General features: G+C 39.9%; 1 protein-coding gene across 10 annotated transcripts in view; it reads right to left on the reverse strand.

The window, feature by feature from the left end:
• The window catches only part of LOC123516406 (UPF0565 protein C2orf69 homolog), a 268,076-nt gene extending 254,926 nt beyond the window's left edge, over positions 1-13,150 (reverse strand). For 3 of the 10 annotated variants that reach the window (XM_045275670.1, XM_045275666.1, XM_045275663.1), the window contains exon 1: positions 13,000-13,150. In XM_045275670.1, the coding sequence (XP_045131605.1) occupies positions 13,000-13,031 (32 nt within the window). In that variant the 5' untranslated portion in view covers positions 13,032-13,150. The other 7 variants (XM_045275662.1, XM_045275667.1, XM_045275665.1 and 4 more) reach the window with 5 other exon arrangements.
• Positions 13,151-18,026: the final 4,876 nt, after the last annotated feature.

Consider the following 18,026-nt stretch of genomic DNA (forward strand, 5'->3'; position numbering starts at 1 on the left):
ACAGTATTCAATCCATATGTCATTACAGGCCTAACTGCAGTTTTCCAGACATAAGGAGCTGTGTCAACATTAGTTTCAAGTTGCACAACCCTGCTCCTTGTAAGGCGTAAAATGCATTTCTGCAGGCACTACGCGTTCATTAACATGAGCATGAGGTTTTCTATGGGAAAGATTCACTCCCAGGTATTTCACCACATCACATTCTTTCAAAACATTTCTATTTAGGCGCCATACAGGACACTGTAAAATAACATTGCCCAAATATAATACATTCAGTCTTGCTGGGATTAAAAGACAAGCCATGATTTCTTACATACTCATTAGAAACCTCATTCACTTGCTGCAGACCTGTGACAGTTAGACTACATAAAGGAATATCATCTGCATAACTAAAAACATTGAAAGACTTGGAACCAATAACAACTCCACCATTATACACTGATAAGGTATCCACAAGATCTTTGTAAAATAGGTTAAATAAAAAAGATGTTAGCCCACCTTGGCGAGTATCTCTAGAGACTTGGATATCAGCAGATAAATATGTTCCCCACTTAATTTGCACTGTAACTGATGTGTACTATGTGAACAAAGTAGCCAAGCAATCCTTAGGAATTGCTCCCATTGCCTTGTAAAAAATTACATCATGAGGTATAGCATCAAATGCTCCCTGGGCATCTAAAGAACATGCAAATACCGGTGAGCCTCGGGATTCACAATATGAGATAACATCTTGCACTAGCACAGCAGCCATATTTGTACTCCGTCCTGTGACAAATCCAAACTGTTGGTCATTCATTTCATAACCCCTACAGTTATCTAGAATATACAATTTAAGTATCTTAGAAAAAAAACAGTAGAGACAGTAACTGGTCTGTAATTCCTGGGGGCCAATGGTTCAAGGGTTGCCTTTTCAAGTATGGGTATAAGGATGCCCTTTGTAAATGACTTGGGCACTACATGAAACTGTATGCACAGGGTAAGCATTCATCCTAATAGAACCTGGCTGTCTGTGGCATATTTTAAATGTTCTGCCATTATGCCATCCATTCCAGGAGAGCAACCATTGTTTAAAGAAGATACATGTATATATCTTCTCACCGTGCGGGCTGAAATCACCTTATCATGGGCTACGGTCGACATAACCATTCTATATCTGATGTTGGTTCCTGCCTTAGCACGACGCCTGGTGTCACTAAGGGTCAATGAGTCTTCCCAGTTTTCAAACTTATTCCTGAAATGTTGTTCTAATGCTTGATTAGTGATATAATTTGTGTACCTTTGATTTTTTTTTACTTCTGCTAATTCTATTCCAAAATTTCTTTAAATTACCACTTTTGTATAAAAAATTCAGCTGAGAAGTTAGGTCATACAAATCAGTATTCATTGCTCTCCTACAAGCAGTTTGATATGAGTTTTTTGCTAACTTGTAACAGGAATGAACTTGGCCCTCACACGGCCTATCACATGACTTTCATATCCTGAACCAGAATCATTGTCTATCTCTAGTAACAGTGCAGTCGTGATTCCACCAATTTTTGCTCTGGTAACGACCTAAATATCTGTTAAGAGCATCTAATATTGCTTTTGTACATGAATCATGCATAATTACACTCAACTATTCACACATTCAATCATTAAGGAAAGGAGAAAAGTGATATTGATAGGAGATTTCAACTGTAAGGAGGTAGACTGGGAAAATTATGAAAGTGGTATGGGGGGAAGATGCCTGGGGAGATAGATTCCTGAACCTAATGATAGATAATTTGATGGTCCAAAGAGTAAAGGAAAACACAAGATTCAGAGGAAACGATGAGCCGGCAAGATTAGACCTAGTTTTTACAAGGGATATACCAATTAACGATGATATAAGATACAAGTGCCCATTGGGAAAGAGTGACCATGTAATATTAGAGATGGATATAGAAGAAGGAAAGGAAGATAGAGATGAATCATACAAAGGAGACCGATTAAATTACAGAAAGGCTGATATTGAGAATCTCAAGAACTATTTTAAAACGTAAACTGGGAGGAGATGGAAAACTCATTAACGGTTCAAGAGAAATATAACTTATTTTTGGAAATATACAAAACTGGGGTCAGGGAATATGTTCCAAATATAGACCTAAAGAAGAAGGAAAGAAAGATTGGTTTAATGCAAGATGTGCTAGGGCAAAGGAGAAACGAGATGGAGCATGGAAAAGGTGGAGAAGAAACAGAAATCCAGAAAATAAGGAAAACTTCAAAACAGCAAGAAATGAATATGCTAAGGTGAGAAAGGAAGAAGAAAAGAACTATGAAAAGGACATTGTCGAAAAATGTAAGGAACAACCAAAATTGTTCTACAGATTCATAAATGGAAAAATAAGACAAAAAGAAACAATAGAAAGGTTAAAAGGAGAAAACGGAATGGTGGAAGACCCAAAAGTATGGCAGAACTGTTAAATAGTAAATTTCATGAGGTCTTTACTAAGGAATCCAAATTTGAAAGACCACAGGGTAATAGAGAGACTGTCTATATGAAAGAGATTAAAGTAACCAAGCTTGAAATAAAAAGTTGATGACGGAATTGGATGAGGAAAAGGCAATGGGACCGGATGAAGTCTCAGGCAGAATACTGAAAGAATGTAGGGAAGAACTAGCAAGTCCAATATACAACATCATAAAATGCTCAATAGAAAATGGAACAGTGCCAGTGGAGTGGAAAAGAGCTGAGGTGGTTCCCATATATAAGAGCGGAAGGAAGGAAGAACCTTTAAATTACAGGCCGGTATCACTAACTAGTGTAATATGCAAGATGTGTGAAAAAGTAATAAAGAAGCAATGGATCGAGTTTCTTGAAGACAACAAAATATTATCAAATAGCCAATTTGGTTTTAGAAAAGGTCGGTCATGTGTGACAAATTTATTGAGTTTCTACTCTAGAATAGTTGATAAAGTACAAGAGAGAGAGGATGGGTTGACTGTATTTATTTAGATCTAAAAAAGGCTTTTGATAAAGTGCCACATGAAAGATTACTATGGAAGTTAGAGGAGAAGGGTGGCTTAAAAGGAAGCACATTGAGATGGATGAAGAATTACTTAAGGGGAGAGAAATAAGGACGATAGTTAAAGATATGAAGTCCAAGTGGAGAACAGTAGACAGCGGAGTGCCACAGGGGTCAGTATTGGCACCAATACTTTTTCTCGTATATATAAATGACATGCCAGAGGAGTGAACAGCTACATAAATCTGTTTATGGACGATGCGAAACTGTGCAGAGTCATTAAACAAAAGAGGATTGTGAAATACTACAGGAAGACTTAAACAAGATCTGGAAATGGAGCAAAAAATGGGAGATGGAATTCAATGTGGACAAAAGCCATGTCATGGAAATGGGAAAAAGTGAAAGACGACCAGTGGGAATCTATAAGATGGGAGATGGAGTAGAACTAGAAAAAGTAAAAAAGGAAAAGGACTTGGGAGTGACAATGGAAGAAAATAATCAACCGGTTAGCCATATTGATAGAATTTTCAGAGAGATGTATAATTTGCTAAGGAATATTGGAGTAGCATTTCACTATATGGACAAGGAAATGATGAAGAAATTGATAAGTACTAAAATAAGACCTAGATTGGAATATGCAGGAGTTGTGTGGACTCCCCATAAAAGAAACACATAAGAAAATTAGAGAGACTACAAAAATGGCTACAAGAATGGTTCCAGAATTTAAAGGGATGGCATATGAGGAGAGACTAAAGGCAATGGATCTACCAACCTTGGAGCAGAGAAGAGAGAGAGGATCTGATACAAGTTTATAAATTGATTAACGGAATGGATGAAGTGGATAATGAGAAACTGATCCTGAGAGAAGAATATGACTTTAGAAGCACAAGATCGCATAGTAAGAAACTAAGGAAGGGACGATGTCTGAGAGATGTTAAAAAATTTAGTTTCCCGCAAAGATGTGTTGAGACTTGGAACAATTGAGTGAGGAAGTGGTATCAGCAAAGAGTGTACATAGTTTTAAAGAAAAATTGGATAAGTGTAGATATGGAGACGGGACCACACGAGCATAAAGCCCAGGCCTTGTAAAACTACAACTAGGTAAACTAGGTAAATACATAGAATCAATAACTAATTTTGCCTCATCATCTGTATCAACCGCTGAAACATCAATAATCAGCAGGTTCCATGAAGCCACCTTCATATGTTGAGAATAGCAATCCCTAACTTGAGAATCTGACCAATTAAGGTGGAAATTCGTTAATTTGGTCAAAAAAATTGAAAAATTGGAAACTTGGTACTTGGGTTCGTCTCTGGAGAGGGAAGCCATGGCCGAAGTTGCCAGGCACATAACGCACTGCTTACCTGGTAATGGCGGGTTTAAAGGGCCGGCCCTTTCAATACCCAAGTGCATACGCCTTTTTCTTCTAGTCTTTGTTTTGCTTGTATTTATTATTTTTTTTTAGCTGTTTTATTTATTTTTGCGTGATGTACGATAGTTTAGTATCAGGCAGTGAGGGTGAGGAAGACGCTACTCCCTCAGTACCAATCGATACAGCCTTAGGGAGTGCGCGTGCATGCAGCCTACCTGTTGATCGTATTTTACACGTGTTGGGTTCCCAAATTGTGACAATGCCACGTGTAAGGCCATGATGTAACATGGCATGAAACTATCTAAACAGCCACTACCAGCCTCCAAGCAGTTGTCAAGGGATTATGTAAGTACATATCTGAGTTTGGTACATATTGGAGTGAGTTATTTTTTTTTTTTTTTATACCATGTGGGCTTTTCACGGGAATTTATGGGCTAAAGGGGATACTTTTTAGGGTACCTCCTATCTTAAAGCCCACCTGCTAGGAAACCATTGCCCCGAGTGAGGAAGCGAGTTATGTGGGGGTTTTGAAGATGTTCACAGAAAAATGCGTTTTTCTCGACTTTCAGTTTTTCAGCATATACTGTTGAATAACTTTTTCAGTAATTGGTCAATTTCAAAAATTTTTGTAGCAAAATGATCAACAACCTCATCTTAACAAATGCTAGCATGATAATGCATGAACTCACTCAAATAAATTTACAACAGGCTTATAAACTCAAATTTTTGATGAAAAAAAAAGGTAACAATTTGGTGTGTAATGAAATTGTTATAACATAGGTTATGTGTATGCCGATGCTAACATTTATTTGTTGTTATGTATATTATATGTGGTTAAGAGGAAATTGCCACACTGTTATTAGTTTTGATTTTATAATGGTATTTTGAATTATTTTCTTATCGCCGAAAAAATATTTATTGCAAAAAAACTACGCCACATTTGTGTACCAAATTAACACTGAAGACGTACACCATAAACGTACACCTTGTGTATAAATATTATTGAATTCGGTGAAAAAATAGCAATGGGAGAGCCAAAAAACCGATATTGATATCGAGTCATCGAATTACCACCTTAATGTGGGGATAGCAAGGCATTACCAAAAATGTTGTCTTGGGAGTTCACATTCAGTTTCATACATATTGACACTGGGAAGTGATCACTTACATTGCTCTCCAACTGACATAATAGAATAAATTTTGATATTACTCATAAAATGTTCTGGTATAAAAATGTGATCAATATATGACCTAAAATTAGCATTAAAATACGTGTAATTACAATTCTGATCAAACATAAAATTTGACACGCAAAGAAAGCTATGATTGTTAAATGGATGTTGTCTGTACCAATATCTATCCAGCATGTTTTGGGATGGAAGAGGAGCATTCATGTTACATACAATAACAAAAGGACCCGTCAAGTTATCAATAGCAAACTGTAATTTGTCAAGGGTATCATTGTAAAGTTGTACTTGAACACTTCTCCCATTGTGGAAAGGCATGTATATATATTCCAAATAGTGTACTGTGAGTATAACATGTTGACAAGAAATCAGCTGAACACCTGCTATCCTGTCATTGTCCATATGTAAGGGTACATAGGTGACATTAGGAATCTCATTTCCAATAAAACCAACTCCACCATACGGCTGCCCCACCACTGCTTCTTCAAGGTTGACACTGATTTCATGTATATTCATCTCTTCTCTATATTACTAAATCACTTTTTCAAAGCAAACAGTTCATATGGAGTTCACTAGTATTCACAAAGAAACAATAAGTCACATTTTGGCAATAAATCAAAATCTATAAACCCAAACGATGACTTCAAACCCTTACAGTTATATGATATAACAGTAAAATCTTTATCACTGAATTTTGTTGTTTATGTATATCATCACTCACTACTTTTTCTCCTAATCCAGATCTAGTGATACTAAAATTTCCTGGGAAGATGGTCATAATCAAACAGTTGCTGAGGAGGCTGGGTTCCTCTATGATTATTACAGGTGGTGAATCTCCAGTGTGTATAGGAACCAGACGCTCGATGCTTAGATGAGGATGACCAATTTTCTACATTTTGATAGTGCCGGCGCCAACCATACATGTGTGCCTTAACAGGTTTTTTTTCTGAAAGTGTCATATTTGAACACCTGACAGCCAGTGCTCACCATTATAGAGTTTCTCTTTCCCTTCCAAAGAGTCAACACTTACACAGAATGAGAATCTACTCTACAATTGAGATTAATCACAGCAGACATCCTTAACACCAATAGCACTTAGATGTTTCTTCATATACAGTAAGTCCTCGTTTTACACTAGAAATGCGTTCCTCAAAAAGCTATTGTAAACCGAAATTAGTGTAAACCAAACCCGTTTTAACATGTATTAGATAGGAATACGTTCCAGCTCAGTATGAAAGTCAATCGAAAAAAGTAAACGAACATCCATCTCAACCTTCAAGGTTTCAATAATAGACAGGGCCTTTTCTGAAATGAGGCTCAACGAGTGGGGCATGCTGGCGTTTTTGGCTGTCTATCCAAATTTTAAGTAAACCCTCCATCCGATCCATAATGGGTTCCCGATGTTTTGTCAGCAATTTTACCTGCAGGCTTGAAGCATTAGCTGCTGCCTCCTTAACACTTGAAGCATTCCTCAAAACAGTAGCAACTGTAGTAAATTCAGGGAACGGCTTATAGCTGACGAGCCTTCCCCAAGTTCTTTTCTCTTGACTATATCAAGCTTCGTTTCCAACATTAAACTTTTCCTGGCTCGTTCACCCTTACTCACTTCTTCACCAAGATCCAAATTACATTTCAGTGACATTTTGGACAGGAATTAGTCTTAAATGCAGAGAATAATGTAAGTAAATCACCGAGCAGTCTCACTGTTATTCGTTGTGCTGGCGCGAAAGTGACTGGTTTGTTGTTGGTCCGACTTGGTCGCAGTGCAGCGCCACAATCACAGGCGGCGGGAATTTCAAATACCGTAAGTGTGATTTTTTTATTGTAAATTGAAAAAATGGTAATAATTGTCAATTATCGTATCTGCGAATTTATCGTATACTAAACTAGTGTAAAACGAGGACTTACTGTACTCAATTGTAGTGTTTTCAGCCATGTGTCCCATGTATACTGCTATACATCCCTTCAAGGGGTCACCATTGTTAGCAGCTTGGATTTGAAAGCGGCACTGTTGCTCAGCTGGTAACCTAAACTCGCTCTCCATCTCATCTTGATGCATATGTCGTTGGGGCAAGTTTGAGGGTCATTGGTCATCATCGGTGCCTTCCCCTACTTGCCGAAACATCTCGTGGAGACCTTTAAACATTGTGGGGCCCATCCGTAGACTTTTGATCACCCCAGGGTCCGTCTAACGGCCATTGGTCAGCCTGAGACTTCTGCTGGTCGCTGATCAGGACGAGTTCCATCCTCAGACTCAGGAACATCATGGGGCCTGTCTGCAGGTCTCTGTTCTGCACATGTTCCGTCCACAGGCTGCCGTTCAACACGGAGCCCTTCCACAGGTTGCTGGTTTGGCTGAGTTCCATCCTCAGGCCCCTGACCAGCCTGGGGACTGTCCCCACCTCCATTGGTAATAAGAGGCTTGTCTACAGACCGTTGGTCCATAGCTGACATGTCTGCACACTCCCGTCTATCACGGGATCCATCCGTAAGAAGTTGGACATCAAGTTGCTCGTCCACAGTCACTTGTAGTTGTAAACTAGTCATATCCTGACATAGTTGATTTACTTGCGTAACATCGAGACACATCTCCAAATGAACTATCTTTTCTCTCAAACTATTAACATCCTCTGATAGAGTGGATATGATGCTACTCAAATTAATGACTGTGTCTCTCAGCATAACACATGTCTCCAATAAATCTGCCCCTTCTACCAAAGCAGCAATCAGTTGAGACTGAGTATTAATATTCAGTCCTTCTCCCGTGTTTCCTGTTTTCATACTTTAGCCAATCTTCTATCTGGCTGCCAATTGTGTATATATCCGCTGTGATTAGATATTTTCTTAAGATTGTTAAGCTCAACTGCTTCATATGTGTCTGGGAATGTCTCACAATGAATGTCAAACAGTTTTAATTGTAAATTCCACAATTTCTCTCTGTCCTTGAGTGTTGCCGGTCAGGAGAAGTTTCAAAACATTTATAATGAGAAACCGATGTATCTCCTACTTTCATATTATCAGGTTATCTTATAAAAACATAATTGCTATAGTACCTTACAATTCCAGTGAGTTAACAAAGTACATAAAGATTTTAAAGCAACACTAAAATACTTATGCCACGTTTTTTCAGCCTCGTGTAAATACCTTATGGTTAATAAGTTTCTTTTTCTTTGATACATCATATTGTGAATATCAAACATTCATTAGTACGAGTTTACCTTGTTTGTGATGTTTTTTACACATATCACAAAGGTTACTCATTGCAGGTTTGGGAAACATGGCACTCTAGCCTTTAATTAAGGATGGTATATCTATAGGTATCTAGAAAAAAATCCTTATTTGCTTGTCCTAGTTCGAGCTATTTACCACAAAATTTTGTTCATTTGTGTAAATGATCAGTATTACATTGGCGCCTGAATTTTCGTTCCTTTTTACAAACCTTTACAAAACCCTCTGTATGCATAACACATTAGTAAAAAGTGGCAGACAAATTGGCACTCTCCCCGAGAAGCCGTCCTGCGCACTCGTCTCAATTCCCGGCTCCCCTTTGCAGGTCCTCCACCCAGCAGATTTGACGTCACATTAAATGAGAAATATATGGTATACAAATTTGTTTTTGCGCAGGGGTTCCTTGGGACATGTGATGTATTTGAAGGGTTACGCAAGAGTAAAAAGGATGAGAAACGCTGCCTTATTCATTGCCATATTCTCTCTCTCTCTCTCTCTCTCATTCGTTTTCATATTCTCTCTCCTTATTCGTTATCATACACTCTCTCTCTCTCTCTCTCTCCTTATTCATTTTCATATTCTCACTCTCCTTATACGTTTTCATACTCTCTCTATCTCTCTCTCCTCATTCGTTTTCATATTCTCTCTCTCTCCTTATTCGTTTTCATATTCTCTCTCTCTCTCTCTCTCTCTCTCGCTGACCAATAGCGTGGCTTCATATATGTGACGTCAAATCAGCTGGGTGGAGGAGCTGCGAAGTGAGAGACGGGAATCGAGGTGAGCGCGCGGGACGGCTTCTCGGGGACAGTGCCGACAAGTGATAGGTAGGTTAGGTTTCCTTAAACCAAAAATCTAGTAAAAACTGGAAAAATCCCTAACTCACACACCACTGTAAGGCATTACTTTAAAGGATATATACCGACATCCGGTATTATTGCAGTTTCAGCCAATACACCACACATAACTATACACACTCTCAAGGTCTACATCACACTTCTATGAGCATTTCTAACCCCATTTTAGACTATCGGAAATAAGTAATAATTTAAGCACAAGCCTTCAAATGTAATAATAATAATAATAATAATAATAATATACGGTTTATTACTTTGGCAATGTAAAAAATTACGCTGAAAATGTACAGGGGTGGACACTAAGACAATGAACTGAAATGCTTAACCTAACTATGGATATAACTTAACCTAGAATTCACTTATTAATTTACTTATTTATTTAAGGCTCGCACAATAGTGGGCACCGCGCTAAGTCGATACCGATCAGTGCGCGGTGCTCTTAAGGGCGCCACGCGGTGTTCGGTGAGTTTTTTCTAAGTCCAGCAAGATGCGGCAAGCCACGGAGCTCCATCACACTCGGAAATGAGCAGAACACTGACTTCCATTTATTTCTAGCTGGGGTTTGTGGGTAACTGCTGAATAGGATTCTTATTGTGTCTATAGTTCTTTTGTCCAATGACGTGCCACCACCTCTTAACACCACGAGCTGCGCCAATGGGAATTTGCTATATGTATTCGTAGGTGGGGCACAACTGGGCAGACAGGTGGACAGAGACATCTATGTGCGCAGTTCAGCCATGGCCACCAGTGACACTAGTTGTAAAGGTTGCGAATTTGATTACAGTCAACCCTCAGCTATCGTGACTTTGGCTATCGCTTTATTGCTATCGTGCACCCATGAAAAGCTGCTAAAATTTCATTATCGCAACCTCAGATGCCTGCTATAGCGCGCCCCGCCATGACGTCATGGAATATCTGAGCGCTCATTGGCCAAAACTGCCTTCCCGCCAAGACCAATTCGGCTATTGCGTTTTCGGCTATGGCGCGGCTATTTCGGCCCCAATTGGGAGCGATAGCCGAGGGTTAAGTGTACTGGGAAATCATCGCTCCTGCAATGCAAGTCAGTGTACAATCGAGAAGAGGACCAGCCAGGACCTTCATCCTTTCGTTAAGGTATTGTGAGGAGGGGTACTGGTAGAGGTAGGGCATACTGTGTGAAGCTATAAGAGAACCGGTGTGGGGGGAGGGAAGCTGCCCTAAAGCAAGGATACAGTAGGTTAGGTTTATGTTAGGGATAAGTTAGTGTTGGAGGGGGTTCTGGGGGGGCTGTGCCCCCCCCGGTTAGGTTAGGTTACATTAGGTTAGGTTAGTGATGTAGGGGGATTCGGGGGGCACAGCTCCTCCCAGCTAGGTTAGGTTACGTTAGGTTAGGTTTATGTTAGGGTTATGTTACTGTTGTAGGGGGGGGTCCGGCTAGGTTAGGTAACGTTAGATCAGGTTTATGTTAGGGTTAGGTTAGTGTTGTGGGGGGGGTCTGGAGGGGCACAGCACCCCCGGTTAGGTTAGGTTATGTTACATTAGGTTTTTGTCCTTAGATTTTTTGGATCGTTAGGTTTGGTTAGGTTAGGATAATTTAGGGGGGTCCGGGGGGTGCAGCCCCATCTAGGTTATTATGTTAGGTTAGGATAATTTCAGTGAAAAGTAGTCATGACTTTTGTGGTTCCCCCTTTTTTTCCCTTAAAAATGGGTATTTTTTCCTTAGATTTTGTGGACCCCCCAAATTGCCTCATTTTTTGCTTTCCCCGCTTTCCCAGGAGGTCCCCAAGTTTATCAGACTTAGGGAAAAAGAAATTGAAGATAGGGTATATTGGCTCAAACTGCCGTATATCTGCAGGGTTGGACCTCCTCTCTATTCATTAAAAGCACATTGCAACGTGATAGAGTATTTACTATAGAACATGTCTGTGATGCTTTCAATGTGGGGAAGGCTTTTGTAAGGCCGTAGTAATTAATTAATAGCGTGCCACCTCCAGAAACTAAGTCCACAATCATCCCTTCCAAGTGAAGTTACACAAATTAATGCTTGTGTTCATGTGTTGGTAATGGTTGGAGGGGTGGGATGGAGGAAAAGAGGGAGGTCCAACCCTGCAGTTTTACTGAGAATAAACGCTTCCACGCATTTCTCCTTGAGGCAGCTTCCCTGTATAGCCCATATGACCCTATCCGTTCTCAGGAGACAGCTGCTGCTGCACAGTCTTCCTAATTTGGTAAGTTTGTTATTTATTACGTATTTTCTAATATCTCCATATCAACCGTAAACGTGTCACATTGATGAATGTCTTATTATATTATCAACATCATATCGGGAGGTTTTTGGGGGAGGAGGTATAAAAGAGCGATAAATGCATTTTTTAAATCTAGGGAAATTTCCCTAGATACTTTACTGTTATTGCATGGCTAGGTTACTATCGCGTGGCTAGGTTACTAGCCAAGGATATGTTATGTTAGGTTAGTAACCTTAGGGGGGTGCAGGAGGGGGTTGCAGCCCCCCTGGTTAGGTTAGGTTAGGTTAGATTAATAAGCTTAGGTTAGGTTAGTAACCTTGGCGGGGGTCCATGGGGGCACAGGCCCCCCGGTTAGGTTAGGTTAGGTTAGGTTAATAAGCTTAGGTTAGGTTAGTAACCTTAGGGGGGGTCCATGGGGGTGCAGCCCCCCCGGTTAGGTTAGATTAATAAGCTTAGGTTAAGTTAGTAACTTTAGGGGGGTCCATGGGGGTGCAGCCTCCCCGGTTAGGTTAGTAACCTTAAGGGGTGTCCAGGGGGAGTAGGTTAGGTATATAATCATTCTACCGTATTGCTTGAAACTTAAATTTTATCCCAATTTTTTTATTTTAGGGAAATTTCCCTAGATTTTCAGTCCATTTATCGCTCTTTCATGTCCCCCCCAAAAAAACCCTGATTCCCCACAGGCCCCCAAGCTTGTTGGGGAGGGTTTGGGGGGTGGGATGGAGGAAAAGAGGGAGGTCCAACCCTGCAGTTTTACCTAAACAGCAAATTTACCCGACCTCCTAACCTCGTGATTTATTTAACCTAACCCAATATTGATATGTGGACGCAAAGGATTTAGGGAAGGTATGGAAATCAGAGCACCGGAGTTAAACTGGATCTTTACCCAAACCTTACTCCATAATATAACTCATGATGAACTTGTTAATTGCTTATTTATTTTACGTAAACACCCACCTGGCGAACGTAAGACACCAGCCCACCAAAAGTTGTCCAACTTTATTCGGCACCATTATCCACACATGACAATGCTCATCTTACATATGACCCATGTCCATCGGTCATCTATACTTTTATATTACTGAATGCAAAATGGTTCTTCCTCAAAGTAAACGCTCACATTAAAAAAATATCAGTAAACTACTGACCGGAAGATTAAGAATTGAATGCATCCGGCCATCCGCTTCTTGCCGCTTCGTATTTTCCTGGCTCAGGTTTCTATATAACTTCCTTACTTACCGCTTATTGGCAAACAACTGTTTTAAGTAATCTTAATACAATAGTAGCATACATTACATTGCACATTTTGTATTATATTTATATTTCTCACCGAATTTTTAATGTACATTTACAAATAGCATAGTGAGTATGTGGTAGCAATGAGGGTGAAGGAAGGGTGAGGGTTTAGCAGCGCGGCGCGGACGTCACTTCACTTCAGCTGCTCAACGATCGTCTGGACGTCAACACAACGCGCCTGAGTCAGGTGGTTAAGCATGATTTATTTACCCAGATTTTTGTGTTCTTTCCACATATTCATTTTGACTTTACTTAATTTAATACACACTGGAGGTGGAGTGTGTGCGAGTGTGAGAATAATGTCGAGTGGAGCAATGGAGTGTGAGTGGTTCCTGGGAATGACCACCACCGGCTTCCGCAACTACTAACTATTGGTCAGAAGGCTTCTGAGGGAGACGCATCAGCGATGCGTGTCGCCTCAACTAGGTTATGTTAGCTAAGGTAGGTTAAAGTTAGGCTTAGGTTAGGTCAAAGTCAAGGTAAGGTTAGGTTGTGTTTAAAGGTAGGGTTAGGTTAGTTATGGATATCATATTTTCATTCACTCTTCCCGTCAGTTGAGTGAAAAAGTTGCGAAGGGGAGTCGGGAAATGAACACAGCTGTAGGGACGGGACGTCTATATTATGACAGTACCGTCCAGTCTTTTGAAGGAAGACCCTGATCTTTACTTGTTATTGTTCTCGCCCTTAGAACGGCGGCAGTTATGGGGAACAAGTAGATATCCGTAGCCTCTTTTCCTGTGGTCAATTCTTAAAAGTCAGATAAAGTCGAGGGTCAGAATATCAAGCAATATACAATTTCCAGAAACTTGCTAAAGCAAATTTAAAGAATATTTCTACAAAAGTTTGCACTCCTGATTTTCCTACCCTTCTTTCGTCCCCCCAAGACAGGTTTGGGGATTAACTTCACAATAGATCCTATACTTTGCCAAATATAGCAGTTTGTCTCCTTAGACCTTTTAGGAAATATGAAATTTTGTCTAATTTATTTTTTCCGACCAACTAAACCAAACCAAACTTAATCTTAGCAACTTAAGTAAACTTAACCTAACCTAAATCTTGCTTAACTCTGTATTGGGTGTGATGTGTTGATTTTCAAAAGCATCTGCGATAAAACATCATAGAGGTAAAGTACAGTGAGTATACTATCGCAGCTTGTAGTCGTTTCATGAAAAGGTGTCATTGCATTGCTGGCTTCAAGGATGGCATTGTGTGATTGGAGGACACAGCTGTCCATACCATAAAAACTTAATACGTTGCCAGCATAACTGGACGCAATGATGAAAATAAGTAATTGCAATAATCAATGAATCGATAATGAAAAACATCACTAATAATCGATAATTGGTGATAAGTTTATAACCCATTAACCGATAAATCCAGAATTTCAATATAGATATTCTCTGATGTGTGATTGTAATTGGTTTCTGAAAATTCAGTTGTAGAGCTATCAGTTGTTTGGCAGACTTAAGAATTAATACAAAATAGAGGTAGTAATATGTTACAATTGCCTCCTGAAACTTTTAAGAATCAGGAAATAGCAGATATATAGATACAGTTATTGCCAAACGTTATGTAATTAAAGTAAACAAAATAGGTGCTCTAATCTGTCTTGATCCAAGCTGTTGCACAATTTCTCTGGCAACTGGTTATAAATACTCAAGAATATTTTCTGATTTACTTTTAGAAATACTATATACATCAAATGTTCGGTGCTACTTTAGCGTGAGGTCTACCGCCATATGTGGCCTACCCAGATGCAGCCTGAGGTCTACCGCGTGACCCATGTCCCTCTGGGACCCTCACCTCACTTGTCCATCAAACATGTGGCCTATGCACGTGACCTGCCCATATAAAAGGAAACAAATGGAGCTTTTAAATCAGATTCCTCCTTGGCCTAAAATAGTTGACATCGATTGAGAGTACTAAAATAGTTAACATCAATTGAGGGTACTTCAAAATGTTGCAGAAGGAATTTTATAGAAAAGCCATTCTGATAGAAGAAGCAGCACTCACCTTTTTAAGGGAGCACAATCTCTTGGATACAGTTCAAGAAGCAGATCCATGCCATAAATATGGTTCTGTTATGCAGGAAAAAAGAAAGCGTAACAGAGGAGGAAAATTCAAGCCTGTGTTACGTTGCCCTTGAAAGGGTTTTCAAACTACACGGTCTGTTCGTACAGGAAATGATTTTTTCCATTATACGTACATGAACAAAAAATTGCACTGCAACCTGAGCTTGTGTGAAATATTAGAATTAATATTTCTCTTTGTATTAGATACACCAATGTTCGCAGTAACAACTCTCACATGAAAATCTACCAGTACTGTAACTGACTGGTTCAACATGTGGCGAGAGGTGTGTACAGCCATATATTCTCATCAACGACGAGGAAAGATGATAGGAACAGATAACCCCATCCAAATTGATGAAGCAAGATTTGCTGGTTGACGGAAGTACAGGTAAACCCTGCTTAATGAAGGGGTTACGTTCCTAAAAAAACCCTTCGTTAAGCGAAACTTCGATAAGTGAACTGATTATAACAAGTTTGAACCCTGACTTGAACTTCCATTGAGAGTAAACAAAGCGAGAGTGCATCATAGTACACTGAAAGGTTTAATGAAAGTAAAAATTATGAAGTTAAACATTTAGGCAGTTTAATTTAAGTCATTATAATGTACACTAATGTATGTATGTACATAACTTTATAATGTTGATGATCTTGAATTTATGAAGGGAGGGAGAATGAAACGGGAAAGACACTAACTGGCAACCTATGGAATATAAACAAAGGGCGCATCATTGTATCACATACAAAACTTATGTACCACATTTCCACAAGGCTTTCCATTTTATCCATTGTAGAGTCATGAGTTCAGGTGGTTCTTTTAGCTTGCAAGGAAGATACAGTCTCACCAGCCTTCTTAACCCTTATGTTGCGGTGATCGTATATGAACAATTGCATCAGTGCATCCATAGCGACAGCGATCGTTCCTGTAATCAAGAATTTTCGCGCCTCACGTTTGAGCTCCACGTGCGGTTTCTCGAGTCAGATGGCAAGTGGAAGTATCTGGCTTCTTTTTCCACCCGTAGTGTTGCCACTAGCTCTGTATATTTAGGGGTAACTAAGCTATTCTTCCATTCTGAGGGCGACCCTTGGCAACCCCAGTGACCCGCCATGTTAAAAAGCACCCTGATAAGAGCGAAGAGACGTCTCAGTTCATAACTCACTATGGAACAAGACAGATAATTTTTTATTAAGCAGTGCTTCTGAGCCCGACTACAGTGACAGTGATTATGAGGAAGAAACTGAAGAAAGTGAAGACAGCAGTAGTGACTCTGAAAATTATTCAGAGGATCCACCTGTTTTCTCAGAACAGAGAGAAGACAGAGATAGTGGTGATGGAGAACAGACTCCAAACATCGTATTGAGAACCCAGAGTGGCTCACGGGGACTCAGGCATGCCTCTTGTATTCTGGGAAGACGATCAAGGGGGCGTGTGTGTGAGAGAGAGAGAGAGAGAGAGAGAGAGAGATGATACCTACGTGTTATTTGCTTGAAACTATACGAAAAGGGATGAAAGAATACTCTCTCTCTCTCTCTCTCTCTCTCTCTCTCTCTCTCTCTCTCTCTCTCTCTCTCATTGGAAGGGTACAATTTCTCTTCCAAGATGAAAGAGAGAAAGAGAGTGTGTGTGTGTGTTTGCGTGGTGTCATCGCTCACCGAGCTGTTTCTGCTTGACGGATCACACAGCGGGCGGAGGAGGAATCCTTGATAAGGCAATAACTAAACTTTCAGAGGTCACATCGAGCTAGAAAGTACATCATTATATTCAGAATAACAAAGAGAAAATAATTATTAATATTCAAACAGTCTTCTGACAATTTCTAGGTTTACCATTTTTACCCATCATGAGATATTGGAAAATAGTTTAATCACCTTAACATAAAAGTTAATAGAGTCTGCTGACTTGAAAATAGTAGAGACAGTAGATGGAGTCAAAATGGTGGCGAGCAATGCTTTTAGTTTTCTCGCCTCGTGTCTGTGAATAATATCCAGCTTCACTTTGAGAGTAAGAGACTTCCTGGTCTTCTTAGCAATGCTAGGCGACATTGCAGGGCGTTTTAGTGGTTGTTGAGCGAGGGAAGATGAGCTGCTGCTGACACTGTTATTGTTTTGAACAGGGGGAGTGAGTGGTGCGCGTGTTATCCACGAGAGGCGCTGGTGTATTCAAAAGCCTGTTGGCTTGCGTGATACGGTGGGGCTTTCAAACTTGGAAAAAATTACCTGGATAAAATTTCGTTAAAGCGAGTTTGGTGTTTGTTAAATGAGCAGATGGTAGTAAAATGAAATCTTCGTTGTAGCGAAATTTCGTTGTGAACCTTCGTTAAGCGGGGGTTGCTTGTATAGTACAACCGAGGAAAGACGCTGAATGGAGACAATGCTCCTCTCTCCGAGGACAGTAATGCAGAACAAGAAAACAACAGAAACCATAGGCGTAGAATTGATGGGCCTTGGGTTTTTGATCTTACACAAGGCTCAGACTGTCGATACTTTTAGGTGGAATGGTGTGATCGCAATACTCTAAACCCTATTATTGAAAGGGATTGTGCATATGGTTCGGTGATTCGTTCAGATGAGTGGTCTGCTTATAGCAACCTAAATGCCATGGGGTACCAGCATTTTATAGTGAACCACCAGCAACATTTTGTGGATCCATTGACAGGAGCACACACACAGCAATTGAGTGATTGTGGTTGGACGCTAAAAACGGTGATTCTGAAGAGAATGCGAGGTGTTGGTCATCAGCTGTTACAGTCTCGATAATTTTTGCTGGAAGGTTATGAGAAAAATTCCAATGATCTATTTGTGTCATTCTT

The sequence above is a fragment of the Portunus trituberculatus genome, chromosome 41 (assembly GCF_017591435.1).
Source record: "Portunus trituberculatus isolate SZX2019 chromosome 41, ASM1759143v1, whole genome shotgun sequence".
NCBI lineage: Eukaryota > Metazoa > Arthropoda > Malacostraca > Decapoda > Portunidae > Portunus > Portunus trituberculatus.